At 43.6% G+C, this 22,901-nt stretch overlaps 2 protein-coding genes across 5 annotated transcripts; one reads left to right on the top strand and one right to left on the bottom strand.

Moving 5' to 3' along the window:
* Window positions 1-623: 623 nt before the first annotated feature.
* Window positions 624-12,490, bottom strand: srrm2 (serine/arginine repetitive matrix 2). Of its 4 annotated transcripts, XM_070848214.1 has the most exons (15): window positions 12,452-12,490; window positions 12,303-12,365; window positions 10,967-11,218; window positions 10,206-10,301; window positions 9,818-10,003; window positions 8,418-8,501; window positions 8,272-8,340; window positions 8,150-8,185; window positions 7,865-7,981; window positions 7,136-7,274; window positions 4,761-6,979; window positions 3,004-3,687; window positions 2,758-2,832; window positions 2,201-2,308; window positions 624-1,153 (listed from the first exon to the last, which is right to left on the bottom strand). In XM_070848214.1, the coding sequence occupies exons 3-15, from the start codon at window positions 11,212-11,214 to the stop codon at window positions 1,099-1,101; spliced, it is 4,116 nt and encodes a 1,371-aa protein (XP_070704315.1). In that variant the 5' UTR covers window positions 11,215-11,218; window positions 12,303-12,365; window positions 12,452-12,490; the 3' UTR covers window positions 624-1,098. The 4 variants fall into 4 exon arrangements, with proteins under 4 accessions (XP_070704315.1, XP_070704314.1, XP_070704317.1 ...); XM_070848213.1 differs by lacking the exon at window positions 12,452-12,490 and having other exon boundaries at window positions 12,303-12,444; XM_070848216.1 differs by lacking the exon at window positions 12,452-12,490 and having other exon boundaries at window positions 4,761-6,976; window positions 12,303-12,444.
* Window positions 12,491-14,501: 2,011 nt separating this feature from the next.
* arl6ip1 (ARL6 interacting reticulophagy regulator 1) lies at window positions 14,502-22,719 on the top strand. The gene is made up of 6 exons (XM_070848596.1): window positions 14,502-14,645; window positions 15,665-15,798; window positions 16,399-16,518; window positions 18,659-18,776; window positions 19,235-19,319; window positions 21,656-22,719. The coding sequence occupies exons 1-6, from the start codon at window positions 14,610-14,612 to the stop codon at window positions 21,772-21,774; spliced, it is 612 nt and encodes a 203-aa protein (XP_070704697.1). The 5' UTR covers window positions 14,502-14,609; the 3' UTR covers window positions 21,775-22,719.
* The last annotated feature ends 182 nt before the right edge of the window (window positions 22,720-22,901 follow it).

Raw genomic sequence — 22,901 nt, 5'->3', positions numbered from 1 at the left:
TATAGGACTACAACGTTCCTTCTACATCTAATCACCTATCATCTTGTCAGTGTAATTACAAAAGGTTTATGCCGATTGCCTCTGGCTGTTTAAAGGGGTCCCTCTTTCTCTAAACTAGTTTAACCACTCAAAAACTAGAATTACAGCCTCACCATTGTTTGCCTCCACCAACCAGGAAAGCTCCAGTTCACATCCACGTCTGGCCACACCTGAGATTAGTGCCTCCGGTTCAGTATCAGAGCAAACGTGACATATGGTCACAGTCTTCTGGTCCTGAGTAACGGCTGGAGCAGTGTTTTAGCAGAAAAAACACTTAAATATGTTGTTTTCTTTTAAACAAAAAAAAGCTAAATTACTTCCTAAAACAGCTGCTCACTGTGTTTTTAGTCAAAGCTCTGTTGGGGACTATTTTCAGCAGCTGATGGAAGCACATTTGGAGCTCTAGTGAGCATTTGAGTGTTCATGGTGATGAAGGAACGTGTCCCCAACAGAGCAGTGTGAATATTTTGTGTCCAATATAGTTTTTTTAAACAAAAAAGGAGCACTTGAATACAACACATCCGACAGCCATCCTTAATGTTTGACGCCCCACAGTAAACAAATGGACAAATCACACACAAAAATAAAATGTACAATTGCCTTTTATTATCATTAACCATGTTCAACAAAGAAATTAACCACGTTTCAGTTTCTGATACATCTGTTACATGATAATAACCAAAATACAGACAGCTCATATCTACAGGTAGAACGCAACAAACAGTACAAGTACAGAGGAACATTGTTAAGAGTTACGTTTTACTGAACTGTGTGTGTGTGTGTGTGTGTGTCTCAATGTGTACGTTTCTTACTCAGCTCATAAAAAGAAATGTACAAGCCAGCCCTGGGTCACTGCTGCTTCAACAAAAAAAGAAGAAAAAAACAAAAACATAGTTGATCACTGTGGTAGCTCAGACCCAACACGAGCCGGCTGACATTCACAGACGTGTGTCTACTGACCGCTGGCCGTGCAGCCTGTGTTGTGGTCCAGTTCAGACCAGCCGGAGGTGCACAGAGACACATCACACAAGCCAAAGTGAAGCGTCTCCAGTCGTCCGCTCATTTCCTTCGTCTGCCGCTTGATGAGCGGCTCGGCGACTGCCTGCTGCCGCTCCTAACAGGGAGCAAAAGAAGTCGTCTTTTAGAAAAGGCCCCTGGTCACAAGGACATTTAGTGCTGAACTCAGAGGTAAATAAACTTTATCTGTGTCGGACATTTCAACAACCAGCACAGGTTCTACTCAGGCTGGGATGGATGGGATCAGCTGTGCACGTATGGACAGGAACACACACGTCATTACTTTGTTTTTGCATTGAAACGTAACAAGAATCAAACTCTATTGCTATTGTTGGCCCAGAGGAGCTGCCATACTGTGAACCCTGAATGATCTCCAAGCGAAAATACTGTTGTATATGCTCATGTGTGCAGTGCAGCATTATGACGATAAACCCTAATGGAGCGGACTAACTAAAGAGTTTAGTAATAATAGTTAGTTTTCAGCTGCTTAAAGGCACACGCTGCTGATTTTCATCCAGCTTTGGACAATTGACATTCCTCCGTGTTGGCTGAACTGAGAACTCGCCCAGCGGACATTTGCCTTAATAGTGAATTAATAGTAATAACTGCATTATTAACTCATTATTAACCCATTATTCAATGGAACACCAGCCATAGAGCCGGTACATGTCAGCCAGAGCTCTTGATTCATTTGCATATACTACCAACACTGTAAACGGGCAAAGTCTCCCTTTAATGAGACTCTCCTTACTGGGTTGTGTTGATGTGAAAATAAACAAGTAGATGTCAAACTGACATTACGATCCAGACACATTTCTAATCTAGTTTGGAGTTGTTCCCCTCCCTCTCACTTTGTCCCTCTCTCTCAATGACAAACTCAAAAAACACCCTTTGTTGTATATGTGTTGAGACGAAGATACAAACTGAACATAAATGTATGACTGTATTTGCCTTCAGATCAAAATGTAAACATTTATACACAATCACAATTCAAACATCCTCTCCTGCAGCCATTGGACTTTGGCACAGAGGCCAAATTGTTGACGCTGGCACTCTTGGCATCACTTTAACATCTAACAATACTTGCACAGGTAGGGTTCGAGTTAAAGCTGCGATCACACGGCATCATGCAGTGGCTACACACCTGCCGCTCTGTGAGGACGCCGCTGGTCTCAAGTATCTCGGAGGAGAATAGCTGAGTGAGCGAGAATCTCTCAGCGAATCAGCCGGCACCCTCCCGGGCCTGGCGGGGCTGTGAGGAAAACACAACTGTCAATTAAAGTCTCAAAGCTACCACACTGCGGTGGAACGGCTGCTTCTTGGAGTAGCTGTTTGGTACAGTGTAGTTGACCATGCAATTAGTTCAAGTCAGGGATGTGGTCAGTGCAACAATAGTTAGTATTACTATTACTCAGTTATTATTTTCTAAGGTTTAATAGGCAACTATTAGAAAAAGCTTTTATAAATATTTGCTGAATCTGACATTATCCAATATTAACTTCAAAGATCCAAGTGTGTCAGTCCAGTAGAGTGCAGCTCAGCGTGGCCACTTGTGATCGCATCTCACCATTTGCAAATAATTCATTATTCGTGCAACAGAAAGCTTTATTTCTATGTGCAGCAGTTCTTAATAAACCTGAACTGAAGCTGTGATGCCACAACTTCTGAGCAACACCAAGTTTTCAGTTCTTCTCTTCTTACCTCTTTTTCTTGGTTTCCTTTTCATTCTCTGATGAGGAAGAGGAGGAAGGAGAGCTTTGAGCTTTGGCTGTCTTCCTGTTAAAAAGAAAACAGTAACGAGGGTAAATATTAATAACTACTTAGCAGTTTGTTATTAATCAGCACAACTGCTTCATTATTACTGGAACACAAACAATAATCCGCCTGGATTCTTCTGTATTTCATGTTCACTTAACTCACGGCCCAACTTTCCCATCTCCTGCTTACCCTTTCCCTTGCTCTGCTTCAGAGTCAGAGCTGTCTGAAGAGGAGGATGAAGAGGAGGAAGAAGAGGAGGATGAGGAGGAGGAGGAACTGGAGCTGCTGCTCCTGTTGGCTGCTTTCTTGTCTGCGTTTGCCTCGTTCCCATTCACAGCGCTCTCACTTCTGGCTGTTTGGTCTGGCGGATGAGGGGCCGTCACTGGTGACTGCTTCCTGCTTGGACCTCGTGACGACTGTTTGGTTTCTGATTGGCTGCTGGCCGGTGACCTTCTGGGGGCCACATCAGAGCGCCTGGAGTCTGACTGGGAGCCTCTTCTACCTGAGGTTGGGGCACGGGACGAGTCTCTGGAGGGTCCCTGTGAAGAAGAGGATCGACTTTTCTGCTCTCGGTCGTCTCTCTTCTCGTCCTCTCGCTCTCTTCTCCTGTCTGGCTCCGGCAGTGCTTTTGTGTCTTTCCTCTCTGGCAGTGGTGAAGGTGAGGACGAAGAGGAGGAGGAGGAGCTGGAAGAAGATGAGGAGGACCTGCGGGGTTGGGGAATATCTTTTGGGGGCAGATGCTCTTTTTCCCTTTGTCTCTGTTGTTCTACGTCCCTCTGCCTGATCCTCTCATGCTCCCTCTCTCTGGCTCTTTCTCTGGAGAGCGAGCGACTGCTCCTCCTTCGCCGCTGTGGAGATGGAGAGCGACGGGGCCTGGAAGAGGAAAATATTCTTAAAAAACAGTTGATTTCCTGGTCAGCCATTAAAATGTACATCCTTCTGGCATCAGAGTAAATGATGATGGTGATGGTTCCTCCTCCTTCTCAAGCTGCAGTCTCAAGCTCTGTCCGACTTCTTCTATTTCTAAATCTATCTCCATTTAAAAAGCAAACTACTCAGTCAAATAGTGATTCATTAATTATGTATTAACGCAATTAGAATTCCAAGCACTTTATTCAAAATTCAAACACTTTCCAAACCTTGAAAACACCCCATTAAATGTCAACTATTTTCAAGGACTTCCAGCACCTGTGTGAACCTGATCAACTGGTCTCCCAAATCTATTCTCCTTAAATCTCTTCTGACAGTTACATTATGTCTTCATTCAGTTTATTTCAAAACAAAAAGTTTACAACTACATTCTCTCATCTCCCTCAGACAGGCATATTCCCTTTAACCTTGGGACTGGAATGACCTCACTGCTGCACTGTACTACATTTGATTATCTATGTTTTACACTTTGATTATTTTTGTCTTATGTACGGTGACGCCTATAAATAAAATGTATTATGCAGCATACATTGCTAAATAGTTACACGTATATAAGTTAAGGTCCAAAATGCTTAAATTCAAAATAAAAACATGACACGTTCAGTTTCCTTAAAGAACACTGTTTACATTAGTCATGTTCACAAACACCATTCAAATAATCATTTCCAGTCTGAAGTTATCTGTTTGAACTTGATTTCTTGTAACATTGAAACCTAATTTTCTCCCCATTAATGGCCAGTACATGTGTTGTTCTGTGTACTGAGGTGAGCTATGAGCTGTCACCACTCCTGTGGGACATCTGGGGCACCCAACATGTTGCAGATGTGTAGAAGATCTGAGCTGCATGCATGAAGGTGTTAAAGTCAGCCCAACCATGATTCCATACAACCTCCCATTGTTTTTTCTGAACCGAGTGAATACTGTGTGAAAGGTGATGAAGCGAGCCAAGAGGCAGGTGTACAAAGGTGTAAAGGCAGCTAAAAGCCAGCATGTGTACATCAGGGTTCTTCTCTTACCTGCTGGGGGGGCTTCGCCTCCTCGGGCTTCTGGACCTGGACCTGCTGCGCCGTCTTGGGCTTCTGGACCTGCTCCTCCTGGCAACACGCTCGCGTTCTCTCTCCCTCTCTCTCTCTCTGTCCCTCTCTCTCTCCCTGTCCCTATCCCTCTCTCTCTCCCTGTCCCTCTCCCTGTCCCTATCTCTCTCCCTATCCCTCTCCCTATCCCTCTCTCTCTCCCTGTCCCGCTCCCTATCCCGCTCTCTCTCCCTGTCCCTCTGCCTCTCCCTGTCGGACCAGGCTGGAGGACGGGGAGGAGAAGGTCTCCTGGATCGGGACGGGGGTTCCTGATACTGCCTTGGTGGAGTGCGACGGGCTGGCGGGGTGGTGGAGGTTTTCTGGACTGGAGAGCGTGACCTCCTAGCTGCATCCCTCTCCCTCCCCCTCTCTCTTTCCCCAGCTTTGGGCGCCACTCTTGTTTTCTCTGCTTCAGCCTCAGGGGGGGCGTACCTGTTGCTGTTTCTGCTGCCGTCCGCTCTGTTGGCCGGTGAAGGAGGCGGACTGGGGCTGTCCATCTGTGTGGGGCTGTATCGCTCCTCCCCTTTTTTCCGGGATGGGTAACTCTCTGCAGGGTCTCTGAGGGGAAGTCTCTCCCTCTCATGTTTGTCTCCTCCCCCCTCTCTCTCCTTCTGGGCTCGTCTATGTCCGTCGCCCTCAGAAGCGGAGGGAGAGCTTTCCCTCTTACCGTTGGCTAAATACCTTTGAACTGCAGCCCCAATGGCAGTGGGTGCACTCTTCATGGGGCTACTTTTTTCCCTCCCGGCTGACCCAGCCTTCTTCACCTTAGGGCCCTCGTCTTCAGAGGATGAGGACGAAGAGGAAGATGAAGATGAGGAGGATGACGAGGAGCTATCACTGTCACTATCACTGCTGCTGCTGCTGCTGCTACTACTGCTGCTACTGCTGCTGCTCGCTCTTTTCTCAGCTTGTTTCGCTTTGTCATCATGTTTCTCCTTCCTTGGGGGGCTTCTCGTCTTCTCTTGGCTGTCAGTCATCTCTGCTCTTTCACTCCTGCCTGTTTCCACGGGCCTCGATCCCTCTCGCCTACTTTCTGCAGACAATCGGGCAGCCTCGTCTCTCTTCCTGCCGCCTTCTTGACCTCTCTCTCGGTCTTGTTCCCTCGGCTTGTTCAGATGCCGCTCCCTCTCCTTAATACTCTCCCTGTCCTTTTCTCTTCTCTTCTCCTCCTCCCTTTCTCTTTGACGCCCGTTGGTGACAGGCGAGCGAGAGGCAGGTGACGGGGAATCGCGACATGGGTGTCCATCTCTTCTCCTGTCATTTTTCTGTGGGCAGGGAGAAGCCTCTCTCTCCTGTCTCTTCCCAGTGTCTCTCCTGGTCTCTCTTTCATTTGGCCCCCTTGAGTGCTGGTCTCTCTCAGTCCTACACTCCCTCTCTCCACTCCTCTCTCTCCTTGCCCTCTCCTTCTCAGGGGGAGGCGAGGGGGATGAGGAGTCATGTCTAACCTTTTTGTCCTGTTTATTCCTGTCTTTTTCCCTCCCTGTGGTCTGTTTAGGTGGAGGAGGAGGAGGAGGAGGAGGAGGAGAAGGAGAAGGGGATGAGGAGGAGTCATGTCTGGTCCTCTGAGGAACACTCTCCTTTCCTTTGTCCCTCTTTTCTCTGCTCCTTGAACGCCTCCCCTTCTCTACATCTCTGCTCCTTGAACGCCTCCCTCTCTCCACATCTCTGCTCTTTGAAGACCTCCTTTTTTCCATGTCTTTACTTCTTGAACGCCTCCCCCTTTCCCTCTCATTTTCTCTGCTCCTTGAGCGCCTCACTTTCTCCACATCTCTGCTCCTTGAACACCTCCTTTTCTCCATGTCTCTGCTCCGTGAACGCCTCCCTCTTTCATGGTCTCTGCTGCTCGATCGTCTTCCTTTCTCCATCTCTCTGCTTCTGGAGCGTCTCACTCTCTCCCTCACATTTTCTCTGCTCCTCGACCGCCTGCCTTTCTCCATCTCCCCACCTCTGGAGCTCCTTCCTCTCTCCCTCTCATTTTCTATGCTCCTGGAACGCCTCCTCTTCTCAACCTCTCTGCTTCTGGAGCGCCTCCCTTTCTCCATCTCCCTGGTTTTTTCTGTCTGTGGTGGTGGAGAAGGGGACGAAGAGTCATGTCTCCTCTTGGCGGAAGTCTTCTCCGTTTCACTCTGCCGCTCTTTGTCTCTCTCGAGATTGAGCCTCTTCTAGATGTCAGAGGAAAGATTCGATTTTACACAATTTTATGTGCCAGTGTGTTTGCGACAGAGCAAAATACCAAGACATGATGAAAAATAATCAACTTAAATTTAGTGAGGGAAGTTCTTAGTGTTGTTAGTCCTATGGAACAGCCTGAGCCTCACCCCTTCGCCTCCCTGATGATGTGGGCTGTGCTCCTCGTAGCCCCGTCTCCTCCTGTCAGGTGATCTCCCCTTTCTACTTGCGTCAGCTTTTCTTGCCGGTCGGTCCTGTTGACGTGATCTCAGAGGAGCTGGAGACTGGCTGTTGACATCACAGAAAAACATAAATGCATCTACTGTGACAAACTTGTCTGGAAAATGGATTTCAATCAGATTTGGTCCAAGGCAGTCCTGTGACAGGTTCAGTGTGTTTTAACACACTAGTTCTTTATAACTGCTCCAAATGGTCAGACCAAGCCTGCTTTCACACAGCGGGGCAGGATGTGATGTACAAATGGGGGCTGCTCACCACCATTCACTAAATGTCAGAAACTGGTCTACAGGTTCTGGAGCACGGAGCGGAGAGAAAAGACGGCTCTGCTGTGAGGAATGTTAACGTTGTTCTGACGTTATTAACTTCTGCTCTTACAAAATGAAAGAGCTTATGGATCAAGTTATTTTCTGTGCCAGTAAAAAGCTCTGCCAAGGGCAGACATTTCTGTCACTACCTCTTAAGCACTATTTCTTCAAATACAATAAAATACTTAAAGTCAAATCTGGACTGATTCAATACTGCAGGTACAGACACGTTCACCTATAAGTCAGCTGTCAAATGTGGTAAAGACTGTATCTGCCAGGACACAAAAGCAGATTCTCAATGAGAATGTGTTCATCATATTCATCATCTCATACCTGTGAGCAGAGCTGGAGGAGACACTCCTGTGTCTCACTGCCTTTGCTTGTGGAGGACTCACACTTTCACTCTTCTTGCTTTTCTTCTTTGACACTTTTTGCTTCTCATCTGAGGAACTAGAGTAGGCGAGGATCAGGGGGGACAACATTTGTAATTTTATTTGTTTTTACACATGATGCTGTGCATAATCACATACATTCAGTAGCCCTAAAGTAAGGACATACTAACAGTGCTCTGCTGATTGCTTATTATGGGGCAGGACAGATATGTTTAAGAACACCTACCTCTCGTCTTCTTCCTCATCGTCTTCTGACGCCTCACTGAAACACATTTGTTTCTGTCAATAATCACCTTTAATGTGAAATTATTACATGAAGCGTGAGATAAGAAACCAGTGATGGATTACCGTTTCTTTTTCTTCTTTTTGGATTTCTTCTTCTCTCGTCGTGGAGATGGAGAGGGACTCTCTGAGCTGCTGACAGAGGGAATAAAAACAACTGTCAGAGCTTTTCTTGATTGTCTTTTCTGCTCTCACCAAGTTCGTTTCCTCACCTGTCTCTGTTCTTGTTTTTCTTTTTCTTCTTCCGACTGCGCTTCTTGGGAGGAGAATCTGAATTGTCTGAATCTTCCACCAACCTGACAGAGCAAAGGCAACAGACCATTTGTGGGTGTCAGAAATACATGTTACACTGTAGTAAGTGACTATACTGGAGGTGGTGTTGAAACCCTGTAACTGCTAACAGGTTAATTTCACAGTCTTAAAAACAGGTGAACTGTCGTAAGATATACAGTATGAAGCTTTTTTAGAGCTTGAAGCTTGCTGTTAGATTAATTTCTCTATGGTCTACGAATGGATCACATCACTTGAAACTACCCTTTTGTAACAGGCGCAGCTTACACCGGCATTTCCACGCAAAAGAAGTGAAAGACAGTTTATTGCATTACGTAACTGAAGCAGATTTTAAAAACACTCAAAGCTTTTCACAGTATACTACAGATCAACCAGTGACAGCCTGGAAGCCTGTAGCTAACCAACCTCAAAACACCTAGTGTGAACAGCAAAATGGTCAGTATGTGGCAATGGCATCACAAAACATGTGTCATATTTTATGGGCTGAGTGGGCTGTCATTGCCACCAACACTTGTGGTTTGTTTTTTTCTAATATATATGTAGCTGTTATGGAATATGATTATATTCATATGTTCAAAATGTATCTGAAAATTAGTCCCAAATCTGAAAACTTTATTTACATCTCATGCTGCACAATATTCATATGCAGACAGTAAGAAAATGGTGACAGTGAAAATATATTTTTCCCAACATGGTGCTTCCCCTTGGCAGTAAAGCGAAGGGTCGTCACAGACATGAGCGAGTACAGCATCGATCAGAGGCCATGTGAATTCATTTATCAATACGGAGCTTTGAGCCATGACTGCTGAAATGAAAGGACTGGTCTTGTTGCAGCGAAGCACAGGCCCAGCAAGTATTAAGTCTCACCTTCGATGAAGACTGAAAACACAATGAGACTATGAACATGACATCTTGGCCGTGCAAGACAGACGTGCAGATGTTTTTTTGAGGTTTCTTTTTTTCTTTAATAATAATTCTGAGCACAACAGAGATTTGTTGTTCACAATGTAGCATTATCAGGGAAATATAGAGTGCATCTTTGAGCACTAGAGTTTACTGCGTCCTTTCAGATTTTAACACGTCCTGCGCCTCCTCCCACACTTACTGACATCACTATTTTACATGCTGTGTGCGAGGCTCTTTTTTCACTGTGGGACTATATCAAACGTTTGCTTTGGCTTTTTTAAAGTGACTTTTACCAAGGCTGAAAAATATTGACAATTATTTTTAGCCACATTGTCCATCTGTGTTGCTTTTCTGGATTAAAATTAAAAGGAGATATTCATTTGATGTGGGTGTAGTTTGTGCATGTCCTACTCACGTGTATTTCTGCTGCTGCAGCCTTTCCCTCTCCAGGCGTTCCTGCTCTCTCTTCTCCTTTTCTTTCTCCTTGCGGTCGGCGTGGAAGGACGAGCCGTCCACATAGTCGCTGGAGATGCCAAAAGCCGCGCGGAGACGGTCATTCTTCTGCTGGTTGGCTGCTGCCAGAGCATGAGTCTCTGTCACCCTGAAAGAAGACAAACCAAACAGCTTGTATTACCGACACTGTGCAATGTTAACCGATGAGATACTTAATGTGGCACAACACAATATTTGATATTGCTGTGTAGCCTACAGAATTTGATTATATTTGATATTTTCCATATTGTTCTATTTTATAGATCTTTTTTCACACATCACATGAATTCTCGTCTGTTTATTGAACTTACGTCGGTCTCTCATCAGTGGCAGGAGCTGGCTCCTGCTTTTCCTGTAGCATCATACGGAAACTGTTGACCTTCTCCTCGATTTCCTCTGCTGAATACCTGACCATCCAAACAGAGAAGAGTATTTAATACTTAAAATCAACTACACTGTCTCTCTTATTACATTATCACACTGTAGCATCTGACTGCCAGCTGTATGTCCTTATCACACAGTCGACCAAAACATTTATTCGTGCATCATTTAACAAATTCATTGAACAATAACAATCATTTAATCTAAATTTAAAAAAACAGTTGCAAAGAAAAAGCAAACAATGTAAGTAGTGCTGAAACAATCACTTGACGCATTAACAAGCTGAACTGAAAGTATTTAGAGAACTGATTAATCTAATAAATAATCCATCAAGTAAAAAATCAAAGTTTTGAAAAACACTGCTTTAAAAATTTAAGGATTTGCAGCTTTATATACACACAAGTTGATTAACTGTCTGATTGTTACTGTTGATAATAATCTGAAGACAGCACTATGAGCTCTAGCTCTTGTGGTGAACATCTGTCATTGTCTTTGGCATTTGACTGACAAAATAATCACTGAGAATCAAATAAATAATCAACAATGGAAATAGCTGAGAGTTGGTTAAAGACATCATACAACTGTTAACAGTCTGACACTGAATAATTGCTTTGAACTCTATATAAGAAATTTTACAACTCAAGTTGTGCCAGCAAAACCCTGTGTAGTAACAATACAGCATTTGTCTTACCCTTGCTCCTCCATCATGTCCTGCAGCTCGGCACACTTCACCTCCAGCTGCCTCTTCCTCTGGTGCTCCAGGATGTCAGCGTTGGGCTGCCTGTTGAGCTGACTCTCCAGCCTCTCCCGGTCCTTCTCATCCCGCTCGCCTCCACGTTCATCCCGCGGCCGCTTGACCCGCAGGCTCGACAGGTTGCGCTGCACATATCCATTGGTGCCACTGCCCCGAGGAGTAGTCAGGCCAATCCCATTGTACATGGCTCTGCAGGTAAGAAGAGAGAGATACAGTGAGCGGCTGCACCGACAATAAGATTTACACATCACTCCTTAGTGCTGACTACAAAAACTAGAAAAGAAAACATGCAAAAGAGCATTAAACTCTACGTGTTTCCTGTAACAAACAATTGCATATGATTTTTCACGTCCTTCTGTAGTTGAAGGGTGGAAAATTAAATTTACATGCTTGACAATGTCTATGAAAAGGTCCATAGTAAGGAGATGTGTCTGAGGCCAGCATTTGGTAATAATCTGTCTTACTTGTAGCCATAAAGATCTCCAGGACCTCACTTAAACACATAGCGTTATACAGGGATATGCCCAAAATACAGAAAAGAACCCAGAGCATCAAGATTAAAACCCAGTATCATTGACATTACATGTAAATGACTAATTTTACCTTTGAAAACAGCTATATGCACAGGCACTTTATCACTTTGACCATTTCAGGCATTGTAAAACATTGATGGACTTACTATTCTAAAATGGCTGACAAGTTTAAACTACTAGTGATTCAAGATCATCGGCGTGGCTGTATTTTAAGCCCTTAACTTCATGGAGGCTGCTGACTGACTAGCAGAAACACCAATACGGTTTCAATCAACACAAACTGACCCACAATTCAGGCGGTATTTTGTTGACACGGTTTTGTGTGAAGTGTGGCTCGGGTTTCTCGTCACATATCGCAGTAGTTCAAAGGCTTATGAAACACCGACTGGATTTAAGAGTCTCTTATGAGGTCTAAAAACACATTCTTGTTCGTATCTTGAGAATATATTCACGATTAAATCCCTTTTGTCGCGCATTACACGTGCGCCAGTTGGGGCCTGTTGCTACGTCTGAATGTAAGACATCAAATTACTGATGACTACGGTTAAGACAACCAGTCGAAAACCACGTTAGGGCCAACTGGATGAAGCGAACAGGGCTGAAACCACTGCTCTGGTGTTCAGTGTAATAAGAAACGGAGTTAATTCAATTCAAAACATTTCTTAAGGCCCAACCACACTTATGCGTAGCGGACAATTCCTTACTAAGCTAGGTGGCTAGCTAACGTATTTGCTACGTACCAGTGTTTTCTCCGGGAGCGGAGAGAAAACGATGTCGGAAGGAATCTGACGATGACTAATATCCTAAACAACGAGACGCCGAATCAGACCTTGTAATAACCGCGTCTTGAAAACTCTAAAAAATAAAGAAATATGGCTAGTTAGCTCACAGCTAGCTTGTCTGATCTCCAACCAAAGGAGGAACGAGGTGAATACCAAATGACGTCATACGCACGGGATGTACGTCTAACATGTGATGCGTTCAGGTGTTCGGGGCAAGGCTGTACAATCCAGCACTGCGTGGGTTTAATCAGAAGTTTGGTGTCATAAATCTGTAAAACTGTAAAAAGAAAAGGAAAAAATATATAAATCGTGTTCTTGACGCTATTTATTTATAATTGATGACAAAAACAAAGTAAAAAGTATGACTGCTCCAATCACATGTTATTAAAGGCTGAATCAGAATATATATGCAACAGTATTAAGAAGGCTGTATTATCAGCTGAGACAAGTATGCACCTTCTGCAACCAGTCAGTTTGGTATTTTAAACATTCTGAAATATTGATGGCCTTCATGCTTGAAAATGCCAAATTTTAAAAACAATTGTCGTGAATCAATATGACTGACCTTAGTGCATTTCCAGTTCTCTGTGTGGCAGTTACTTTACTTTACTTTACTTTTTTTCTAGTTTTAATAGTGACAGTACTTCAGTTGTCATATTACTTTCTTATTTTTCATACATTCCTTGATGTGCACCAATATACCAAAGCAAATTCCTTGTATGTGAAAACTTACATGGCAATAAATTTGACTCTGATATTTTTGAACAAAGTTTTCCTCTAATCTATCCACCGGTCTGACAACAAACCTGGGACAGGATTGTATTCCAGTGTAGAAGTACTGGTTTGTTCTGGTGGATCTGAGCAAAAACTGTTGGGAAATCGTGTCGAGAGCTCAATATGGGCCCACAGCTAAGTTTTGCTTCAGGAGTCCCCAGTGGGTATATCACACCTCAAACATGTTTTATCTTGAGTGAAGTCCTGCGTGTAGAAAAAGGGATTAGTGTGAAAGTAGAGATTAAACCCTGGTGTAGCTTCTTTCATGTCAGATTGAACTCACTGTATTACTTTGACTTGAATAATCACCAATTTTTTTCCAGTTGTCTCAGTAGATTTTGTAATTGATGGACTGCCATTAAACATTTGAAACAAAAAGTTGGTGGAACATCAGCAGCAGCACCCTTGAAGTGTTTTTCAGGACTCACCATATGTCGATACACACTGCCTCTCTGTGGCAAAGGAGGGAACTCCAATTCCATCTTATTGAGAAATCTGGCGAAAGTGGAAAGTTCAAGGGTGATGCTCCATGGTGATTCATCAGAATCAGCTGAGAAATAGGCCAAAGTAAGACATACAGGGACTACAGTCAAGACCAAATTTAGTCTGGAGATGTGGGATTCTCATTCAGAGTTTACAGCATATCAGAAACTCACCTCAGTGAAAAGTACCGAAGCACTGTTCATGTTCAAACAGCCAGTGTTCTATGAAAAATGTGTGCCATCTTAAAAAACATTCTGCCTTTGTCAAAGTGTTTCCCTGCAGATAAAGTATTGATATTGTAATGCACGTGTTTTTGCATTCCATACCATATAACTTGAATTAATAAAAGAACTCACACTGTATTTATTGTATAATCTGTATCCCAGATTGTAGTTCATATATTTGCAAACTTTAGGTATAAGCATGATAAAAATTTATTTTTGTTTGTTTCGTTTAATTACAGAAACATAACACATGCTGAAAAAACACTGAACACACTGAAAAAACAGACAAAGAGTCAGAGTGCCATTTCTTCTAAAGTCAAAAGCACAGAAAGTAAAAATAGATGACAAAAAACACAGTTAACTATATAAAAAAACTAGGGTACGTCACACATCACACCTGTAATCCACATTGTAATTAGAATAAAGCTTTAATTTGTGGCAGAATATTTTCTCCTTCATGTAGCCTCTGATACGACTCATCTGGTTTTAAAAACACTTCATCTCATTAAAAAAAAAAACATTAATGTCGATGTATTTAATTGGAAAATCAGACCAAAAATACTTTAATTAGCCATGTGACTCATATTTGACACACCTAAAGCAAAACTACGTTTCCCAGGATGCCTTGGGCCCAGATAAAGCCTCCCTGTCAGACTGCGACGGTTAGAGCCGCTGAAGCCAGTAGAGGAGGCGTGTGTGTGCGCTGCTGCTCTGCGGGGTCGTTTCCCTTCAAATCCACAACGAAACCCACAATAGAAACCTAACAGACGCTGGATCAGTAACGATGGCTGAAGGCGACAACAAAAGCGCAAATATGCTGGTGAGTGTCAACAGAAATGTTTGAAGGGCTCTCTGTCTGTCTGTCTGTCTGTCTGTCTGTCTGTCGCGGGTGTGTTTGTGAGATAAGAGCAACGCTAAGCTAGCACAAAGTGCCTCTGCTAATCCGGTAGCGTTCACGCAGCAAATGGTGGACCCTGTTTGTTCTCCACATTTGTTCAATTAGCTTGAACATTGTAGAAAGGAACCCAGCCGGTGAGTTAACGTTAGCTGTCATCGTTTATCCGTCACAGCGCTGCCGCCAGGATCAGACCGCGGCTGCAGCTAACGGCTGCTAGCTGCCCAGCTAACCAGCCAGCTAACGCAGCTAGCTTAGCACTTAGTCACACACGCCTTCCCTCTGTAACCTTCCTGTTGGACTTTAGCTCTTTTTCAGATGCTACATCACAGCTTGAAACCCTGAAATCGACTTGTGACATTTACACTCGATGTAACCGTGCTGGTCTGTGTGGTGACCGTGTGGTTGGCGCTGGTTCTTCCCTTTTCTTGCACGGTTGCATGTATTGCACAGTCACATCAATAATGGAAAATACCGTTACCTTTGCCCAGCTTAACGCCCACGGCACTCACACCCTAGCCTTTAGACATAAAGAGCTGTTCTTTAAAATCAGAATATAGTGCATTATTACTAACACAACCAGCTCTTTTCCAGAAACTGACATGACCGAAAAAAATAGATATGGCCAAAGAAAACCATGAAAGCTGAGGATTTAGTGTGCAAACTGTTCTGACTACATTTGATAATCTGCTTTGAATAACGTATGGTTAAAACTAGGTAAGATGATATTCTCCTGCTTCATTTGAGGGGGGATACACTAGTATAATCTGCACTAGACTGCTTGGAATTGATATGGCAGACTGTCATGCTCAAATTTCCTTATCTTCAGGGGCGAGACCCCTCTTGACCAAACTGTGCTGATAATATAGAAATGTTTTCAAGGTTAAAGAACAGACTGATCAGTATTGGTACTAGTTTGGTTAATGGGTATGATTTGTGTCCAGGCTCAGGAAACGGCCCAGCTGGAGGAGCAGCTGCAGGGCTGGGGTGAAGTGATCCTGGCTGGGGATCGTGTCGTGCGCTGGGAGAAGCCTTGGTTCCCTGGGGCCCTGATGGGTGCCACCACCGTTCTCTTCCTGTGAGTTAATTTTGCTGTGTTGCAGGCTTACACGCAGCTGGGTACATAGCTGGCATAGCACACATTTCCTCCCTCTCAGCTGTGAGATATATCTGTAACAAGACAAAGACAAGACTCCAAACTATCTGAGCTCCTCTACACTGGTTCAAAATCTTATTCACAGGTGAATAAAATAGTTTTAGAACACTTGGATTTTGAAGGTTAATCCTAACACACAGCCTGTAGACTAAAGGAATGCAGTGTAGATTACACCAGATTAGGTCTTGGTAAATGAACATGGGTCACTACATTCTTTTGTTTTGTAATTCTTAAATAACAATGTGAGCTGGACTTGAACACTAATGGATGATACAATTCATTGTTTTTCTATATATTTCCAAAGTCAAACACCCTCCCTCTTAACCTGTGGTTCAGCCAGTCTTAGTTCAGGGTCTTCTGTGTTGTCTTTGCAGATAGTTTTCAACGTTGCAGCTCCACACACGTGTGCACAAGGAAAAGTGAACCTCAGACTTCCTAAGTCATGTGTGGATGATACAAAATGTTCTTGGTTCCTTTGTGAGAACTTGATATGAAACTGGTTTCTTCACCCCCCCTCCCCAGGCTGATCTACTACTTGGACCCCTCAGTGCTGACTGGGCTCTCCTGCACCGTCATGCTTCTCTGCTTGGCAGACTACCTGGTGCCCACCCTCGCACCCAGAGTCTTCGGCTCCAATAAATGGTGAGCTTGAAGAAGCAAGTCACATCGGTGGGGTGGGCATAAGAAATAAAGGGGTTTTCACCAGAGGATAAAACCATGTTTTATTTGCTGCGTATAAAAATGTGTTCTTCTGCCTCTGACTGTTGTGTAAGGGGTTCTGCTGGTCATGGAATGACAAATGGAAACTTCTATATTCCTACACCTGATTGGACAAATTCACCACTCAGTGGGACCTATTGTTCTTTGTTTCTGATTTGAAAATCATGGCAGAGAGCCAAAGGCCATGAATCATGCTTGTACAAAAGGCACATGGTTGTCTAAGTAACTTCTGTATTCCAGCATGTGCATTTAATCAAGTCTTGGTGCAAGTTTCCAAAACAGAATCTTACTGCTAAAACTGAGCGTGCAAGATTTAGTCAGGTTTAGCAAGGAAATTAAGGACACTTGTTTTTACAGATATTTAGAAATGTGTATTCCTGAAAGCTCCCAGACTTTGTCTGTTGTGGAAATGTACCTGCTTATTCTCATTTTCAGAGGAATCGTGGTGTTTTCTTTCAATTTTAACATGATGTGGAAAGCAGCCTCAAAGTCAACCATACCAAAGTGTACAGAGAGCATGTGGAGGAAAAGTAATATCGGTCTACATCAGGACTGCTAAATGCTTTAAACAAAGCTACAGCTGGAACTTGTTTTTGCTTGTTTGCTTTCTTGTTTGTCGTTGGGGACCAAATAGAGGTATGAAATTGGAACCAAATAATGAGTCTGCGATGTTCTTGGTCTTGGGGTTGATCTGAGCCAATTGGGTAACACTTTGGAGGAAAAGTTGGCTCTTCATGGCAGATTTCTTTTTGCTTCATCTATTGTGACGGTCTGAATGTTGTCACCTGAAACCCGACCGATATGGTGTCCAACCCCTTCGCGGAGCCCTGACATTACAGTGCCTTCTGAACTGCCCCTTGACTCAGCTGTGTGTGTGTGTGTTTGATGGTGTGAACCAGACACCCAGTATAGGATAGAGTAACAGCCTGCAGTTGGCACAGCATGTTGGACGTCCGTCCTTCACCAGACTCCTTCAGCCTCAATATATAACCCTGTATCAGCAGAGCATGACCTGCAGCCGTGTGCACTGCTGCACATTCCACAGGCTGAGGCGGCAGACATGTTGGGTCTGTTCAGCAGGGAGCCGCAGTAGGATTATTTAAATGTTTAAGTGAAGAGATTTCAAGGTGTTCTTACATGCCACACTTTGCTTCCAGTGGTGTCAGTAGGTGAAAACACCGGCCGTTTCTCAGGGTTGCATCATAGAGGAAATAAACTGGGTTTAAAGGCAGCATTGTATTTTTAGATGTAGTCCAGGAAAGTGCAGCGCTTGATCATTAGAGAATCTTTGAGATTATGCTGTGTAGCTCAGGCTGCTGCTTGCTGAGCCTGCAGCAAAGTCAGCCACATGTCAGGAGGGCTGGTTTAAGGGAGCTATCGAAGTCTGGTCACGGCCGCTGTTTGGCTCCCTGACAACAAGGACGGAAATAGGGAAAGATGTCTAAGCAGAAAGTCAAGTCGGCCCTCCTCCCTCCTCCAGTCAAGACCGCCTGCTGCCACTGTATGTTAAAGTGCTGTAAGACTATAAACATACAACTAACGCAGGATATTTTCTGTCTACACACCTCACTGGTTGTTGTAGGGAAATCAATTGCCACTGCTCAATCATCCTCAGTGAAATGATGGGCATCAGTTTCCCAGAGCCTAAGGCTAAGAGAACCAACCAACCAACAAATATTCACACACAAGTCCAAACCAGTGATCTTCAATTTTCAAAACGGTTGCCTGTTTTTGTGTAATCATGATGGCTCCAGTGGAGATCACACGGTGAACAAGCTGACGAAACGTGGGTTTTTTTTCTTTCTTTCATCATTTGGGGAACTTGAAGTAGCTGCAAGCATCTGCTGTGTGGGTAGTACCTTTTTAACCAGTGAAGATGGCTGCCTAGATCTGACGAACCACAGAGAACTTGGTGGATTCCTGTTCACCGCAAGATTAAGAGGTGGTGTTTGTGTTTTCAAACATCCTTTTGACCTCTGCATTACCTGAACAAAACTCTTCTACCAGGAAATGATTAGTTTTAGTTTCTGTTTTTTTTAACAACACCTCTCCTCGTGCACAGGACCACTGAGCAGCAGCAGCGTTTCCATGAGATCTGCGGTAATCTGGTGAAGACCCAGCGTCGGGTCGTGGGCTGGTGGAAGCGTCTCTGCGCCCTCAAGGAGGAGAAACCCAAAATGGTAAATGAAAATATAAAACTTTAATCCGACTCGTCTCTAGCAAGAGAACTGAATCTGTCACTGACAGTTAACCATTACCTGCTGGAGCTGCAGCAGTGCAGTAAACGGAGCCTTGTCTGTTTGTTACAATGGGGAGCTTTCTCCGTGCTCCAGATAAAAATACCCTCAGCTGATTTGGCTTTGCTGCTCCACTTAGCAGACCTCAAACTGGGTTACATGCTGTGATAACTGGGTTTTTCACAGCACGCTTTAACACTGTTAGACACACTCTCTGTTTAACCTCATTCCTTTAACACTAAATTGATGGCGGGTGTTCTGCTTATACAAGTTATTTGAGTTATGTTGCTGTACATCTGAGGAACGATTCTTTCTAATGTTAAACGATGCTCTGCTTGCAGTCAGGTTTCAGTTTGAACTGCAGCAGGTTGAATGTAACATGACCTCCCTGCTCTCCACAGTACTTCGCCTCAGTGATCAGCAGCTTGCTTGCTGTGGCCTGGATCGGACAGCAGGTGCACAACCTGTTCTTGACCTACCTGATTGGTGAGTATGTTGCAAAATACCACAGTTACTAACCTGCGTGAGCTGATCCTTTTATTCTAAACCTCTTGTGTTGGTAATCTCATGTTCGGCATTTGACCTATTGTTTCATTTATTTAGTTTTTCACTAATGTAGACTGGTACAATTTTATATAAGACATTTATCCTCAGCGTCAGTATGGGGAGCAAACATTTGAGATGAAGCCACAATAGAGCTGTAACGGTTAACGAGTCAGTTGTCAACTATTAATCTCTTCCAGCCTTTTTGGGTCTTTTTGAGAGATGGGCTGGATCTGTTTTCTGTTGCTCTTCAACACAAACAGCAGATGGTGGTTGAGGCTGTGGTTGAGGTCTGTGGTTTGGCAACATTGAGCTGATGTCTCTTTAGAAATCAATCAAATATGTAGGATGGAATGACAGTGATCTTATTTCACACAGACCATCTAAAGCAAATCCATCAACGTCTTTGACAGCTGAGGAGTTTGAGGTGCTTGTTCACTATAATGGTGGGTGAGAGGACATGTGAGCCCTGGCCTTTTTAGATCTAAATAATTTAACATGTTGTCAGCATTGGAGAGGAGATGAGACTGTTTTCACCCACAAAAAATGTAAATGGATTATTTTTATACTTGAGTTTCAATTCCAGGGATGAAGGAGTTGCACATCCTCAGTCTTATAGATGAAAGGCGTCTCTCACAGTCTGAAAATGCTCCCTGATCATCATCTTTAGCTGCATTCATTGTAGGTTTGCCCTTTAATTTTGGCTGCTGTAGTGTTCTACAGAGCTGATGACATTCGCACCTGACATGGCAGGAACAGGAAGTGGTGATCAGCTGTTGCAAATGTGGCAGCTTGTCATGAGTTTCTCTGCTGCTGGTGAAGTTTTGATGCATTTAATTCCTTCAGGGGCAGCTGTTTTGTATACTGTAACGCTGGAGTGGAAAAACTGCAGTACCTGATGACCTTACCGAGCTTCCTGGTACTGTGACTCAGATGTGCAGCAGTCATGCAGATCAATACATGGATCCCTGCGGGAGCACTGTTTCAGTAACACAGTATTAAATCAGCGCTGCTTTTCTTGTTAATGATGTATGTTGAGGGGGTCGTGGATCCCTTCAGTCTGAACTGCTCACTGAGACCAAAACAGGAGGAAAAATGAAGCGACACTAGAAATCGAACGAACCTGGCGGCCTTCCAGCTGCACAGTGATGCCTCGGGGAAAGCGACAGTTGGTGAATCAGGAGGTTTGGCGGCTGTGCGGAGGCCAGTCATCAGATACATAAGCTGAGACATGTTGAGCGTTTGTCTGACGGGAAAACCTTGGAGTAGAAATGACTTCAGAGGGCGCGTGACTCTGAAACTACAAAGTATTCTTTATTTTAAATCTCAGATCAAGTTGCTCTTGAGGCTCACTTGGTTCACTTGCTGCTTTCATGTTTCTTGGACTTAATCCCACAGTCCTGTCAGTACCTTCCCTGTTAAAGTGCTGTCTGCTCTCCCTCCAACTGGACTGTACAGAAATAGTAGGCTGATCACATCCAGGCATTAGACTCTGTCGTGCCTGCAGGTGAGCTCGGTTATGTAGTTATTCACTACATGTGCTCACGTTCTCCACTCCCCTTGTTCTTCAGAGTGGTGTTGGAATGTGAAACATCCTTTTGATAAGACTTATCAAGACTTATGAGATCTTTTTTTTCCAATTCCCTAGCAGCAGTGTTTTTGTGATAACATTTGGAATTTTTAATTTAGGGCTCCCACAGGTCAAAGCATTTCAGCAACTACTAAAAAATACCCAGTGGAATTCGCATCGGAAGCATTTGCTTAACATTTGAATGCTGTGTAAAGAATGCTGAGCTTGAGGCATAAGGTAGTTGATATGTTTGTGGTTTCATTCTCAGAACAAGACAGTCAAACAACAAAAATAAATGCCTCTGAGGAACTTCAGATTGAAGGAAGATCCGTCTCTATTTAGTTGCCTTTAATGCACCTAATAAAGACTCACAATATAAAGTACATCATTATATTTTATGGTCCCTGTGGCAACATCCACTACCTGCTCTGGAGTCACTCCCCCCCCCTATAATTATTTTATTAAATGCTCATTGCTCTATGCAATACAGATGTGCCTATTTTTGTTAACTATGAAACTAATCCTATTAATAACATGTAGCTTGTGCCTGTATTAACTGTGTTTTGAGCCCAAATGGAAGAGAACATTTAATTCAGAGTAAAAAAGCTTTGGAGAGCCACATGTTGAGGCTTAAATCATGTAGTCCAACCATGTGGCCACTGCCCCTGAACTTCTTTTATTCATCCGTTTTTCTTTTTTCCTTGTGAAGTGAGCTTCCTGCTGTTGCTGCCTGGCCTGAACCAGCACGGCATCATCACCAAGTACACATCCATGGCCAAGAGGGAGATCAACAAACTGCTTAAACAGAAGGAGAAGAAGAACGAGTAGATAAAAGTGTAGAGGGGAAGTCTCTGAAGGATGATCCACGACATGAAAGGAAAGGTAGAAGGAAGTTGTCTGAAGTGAAGAGAGAGGAGAGCAAAATGTTTAAGGGCCTCCTGCTTCCTTGGTCTCTGCCACAGAGGAAGACACTTTTTTTTTTTTTTTTTTAGATTCTCACACTTTGGATAAGTTTAATTTTGACATTTCAACCACATCACCCACTTTATTTTTACTTTTTGAATTTACCTGCCATGCATGCAGCCACCACATGAAGGTTGTCTGATGTTCTCACATGTTTGACACTGAAAAGCTCAACATCACAAACACACATGCACATTGTCCCCTGCCATGTACACAAAGTTGAGATTTTCCCTCTGTTTCTTAGTTTAAGTGTGCTTCATTTTAATATGTCAGTAATGCTTTTAAGCCATTCCCTCTACAAAGTGACTACTGAGCAGTTGTAGCATTACTGCATCATTTTAACCTCTCAAAGATTCCTCACAGTAATGTTTTTTTGTTTTGTTTTTTATTTGAGGACAGTTTTTGTCACAAAAAGAGGTCATGTACATTTTTACTTTTTGCTTATTCTGCTTCTGTTGTACTTAAAAGAAAAATAGCGCTCAAAACAAAACTGGATTCAAAGCAGAGCTCGCCAGGAGTGAAACTGTAGATACTAGCCTACTGCTGTACCGCTGCTAGCCAGACCCTGTGGTCTATTAGCTCCTCTGTAAAGCCCCACAGTGTGTCGCTGGTGTGGGATGTCTCTGTGTAAATAGACCTATCCCTCACTCTGTCCCTGTCACTCATCCTCCTCTCTGTTCTCGTTATTTATCTGTGTCCTTTTCCTCCTCAGTCCCATCGTCTCTGGTCCGATCACTGTCTGTCAACTCTGGTCATTATTTGTCTTTATTGGAGATCTTTATGAAAATGAATAAAGTTTGATTTCAATGACTTTTCTTTACTGGCCTTTTGTGGGTGGTGGTTTGGCTTTAACCGTTCACCAGTGCACCAAATAGCGGTCATTGTGTGTTTAAAGGAACAGTTGGGATCTGAGTTGCTGCTTTTTAAACCCCATAGTCTCACAATAACGACCGAACTGCTCCACCACACAGCACAAACACTGTTTGCCTGAC

This window comes from Pempheris klunzingeri, chromosome 17 (assembly GCF_042242105.1).
Source record: "Pempheris klunzingeri isolate RE-2024b chromosome 17, fPemKlu1.hap1, whole genome shotgun sequence".
Classification (NCBI taxonomy): Eukaryota; Metazoa; Chordata; class Actinopteri; order Acropomatiformes; family Pempheridae; genus Pempheris; species Pempheris klunzingeri.
Note: the sequence above shows the minus strand (reverse complement) of the source record. Positions and strands in the feature narration are given on the sequence as shown.

Excerpts from the sequence above, each read along its gene's own strand:
- srrm2 (XM_070848214.1), bottom strand. The coding sequence starts at position 11,214 with ATGTACAATGGGATTGGCCTGACTACTCCTCGGGGCAGTGGCACCAAT. Across the intron at positions 10,302-10,966 it reads GACATGATGGAGGAGCAAGG|GTATTCAGCAGAGGAAATCG; the intron begins GTAAGACAAATG and ends TTGGATGGTCAG. Across the intron at positions 10,004-10,205 it reads GCCACTGATGAGAGACCGAC|GGTGACAGAGACTCATGCTC; the intron begins GTAAGTTCAATA and ends GTCTTCTTTCAG.
- arl6ip1 (XM_070848596.1), top strand. The coding sequence starts at position 14,610 with ATGGCTGAAGGCGACAACAAAAGCGCAAATATGCTG. Across the intron at positions 14,646-15,664 it reads ACAAAAGCGCAAATATGCTG|GCTCAGGAAACGGCCCAGCT; the intron begins GTGAGTGTCAAC and ends ATTTGTGTCCAG. Across the intron at positions 16,519-18,658 it reads GTCTTCGGCTCCAATAAATG|GACCACTGAGCAGCAGCAGC; the intron begins GTGAGCTTGAAG and ends CCTCGTGCACAG.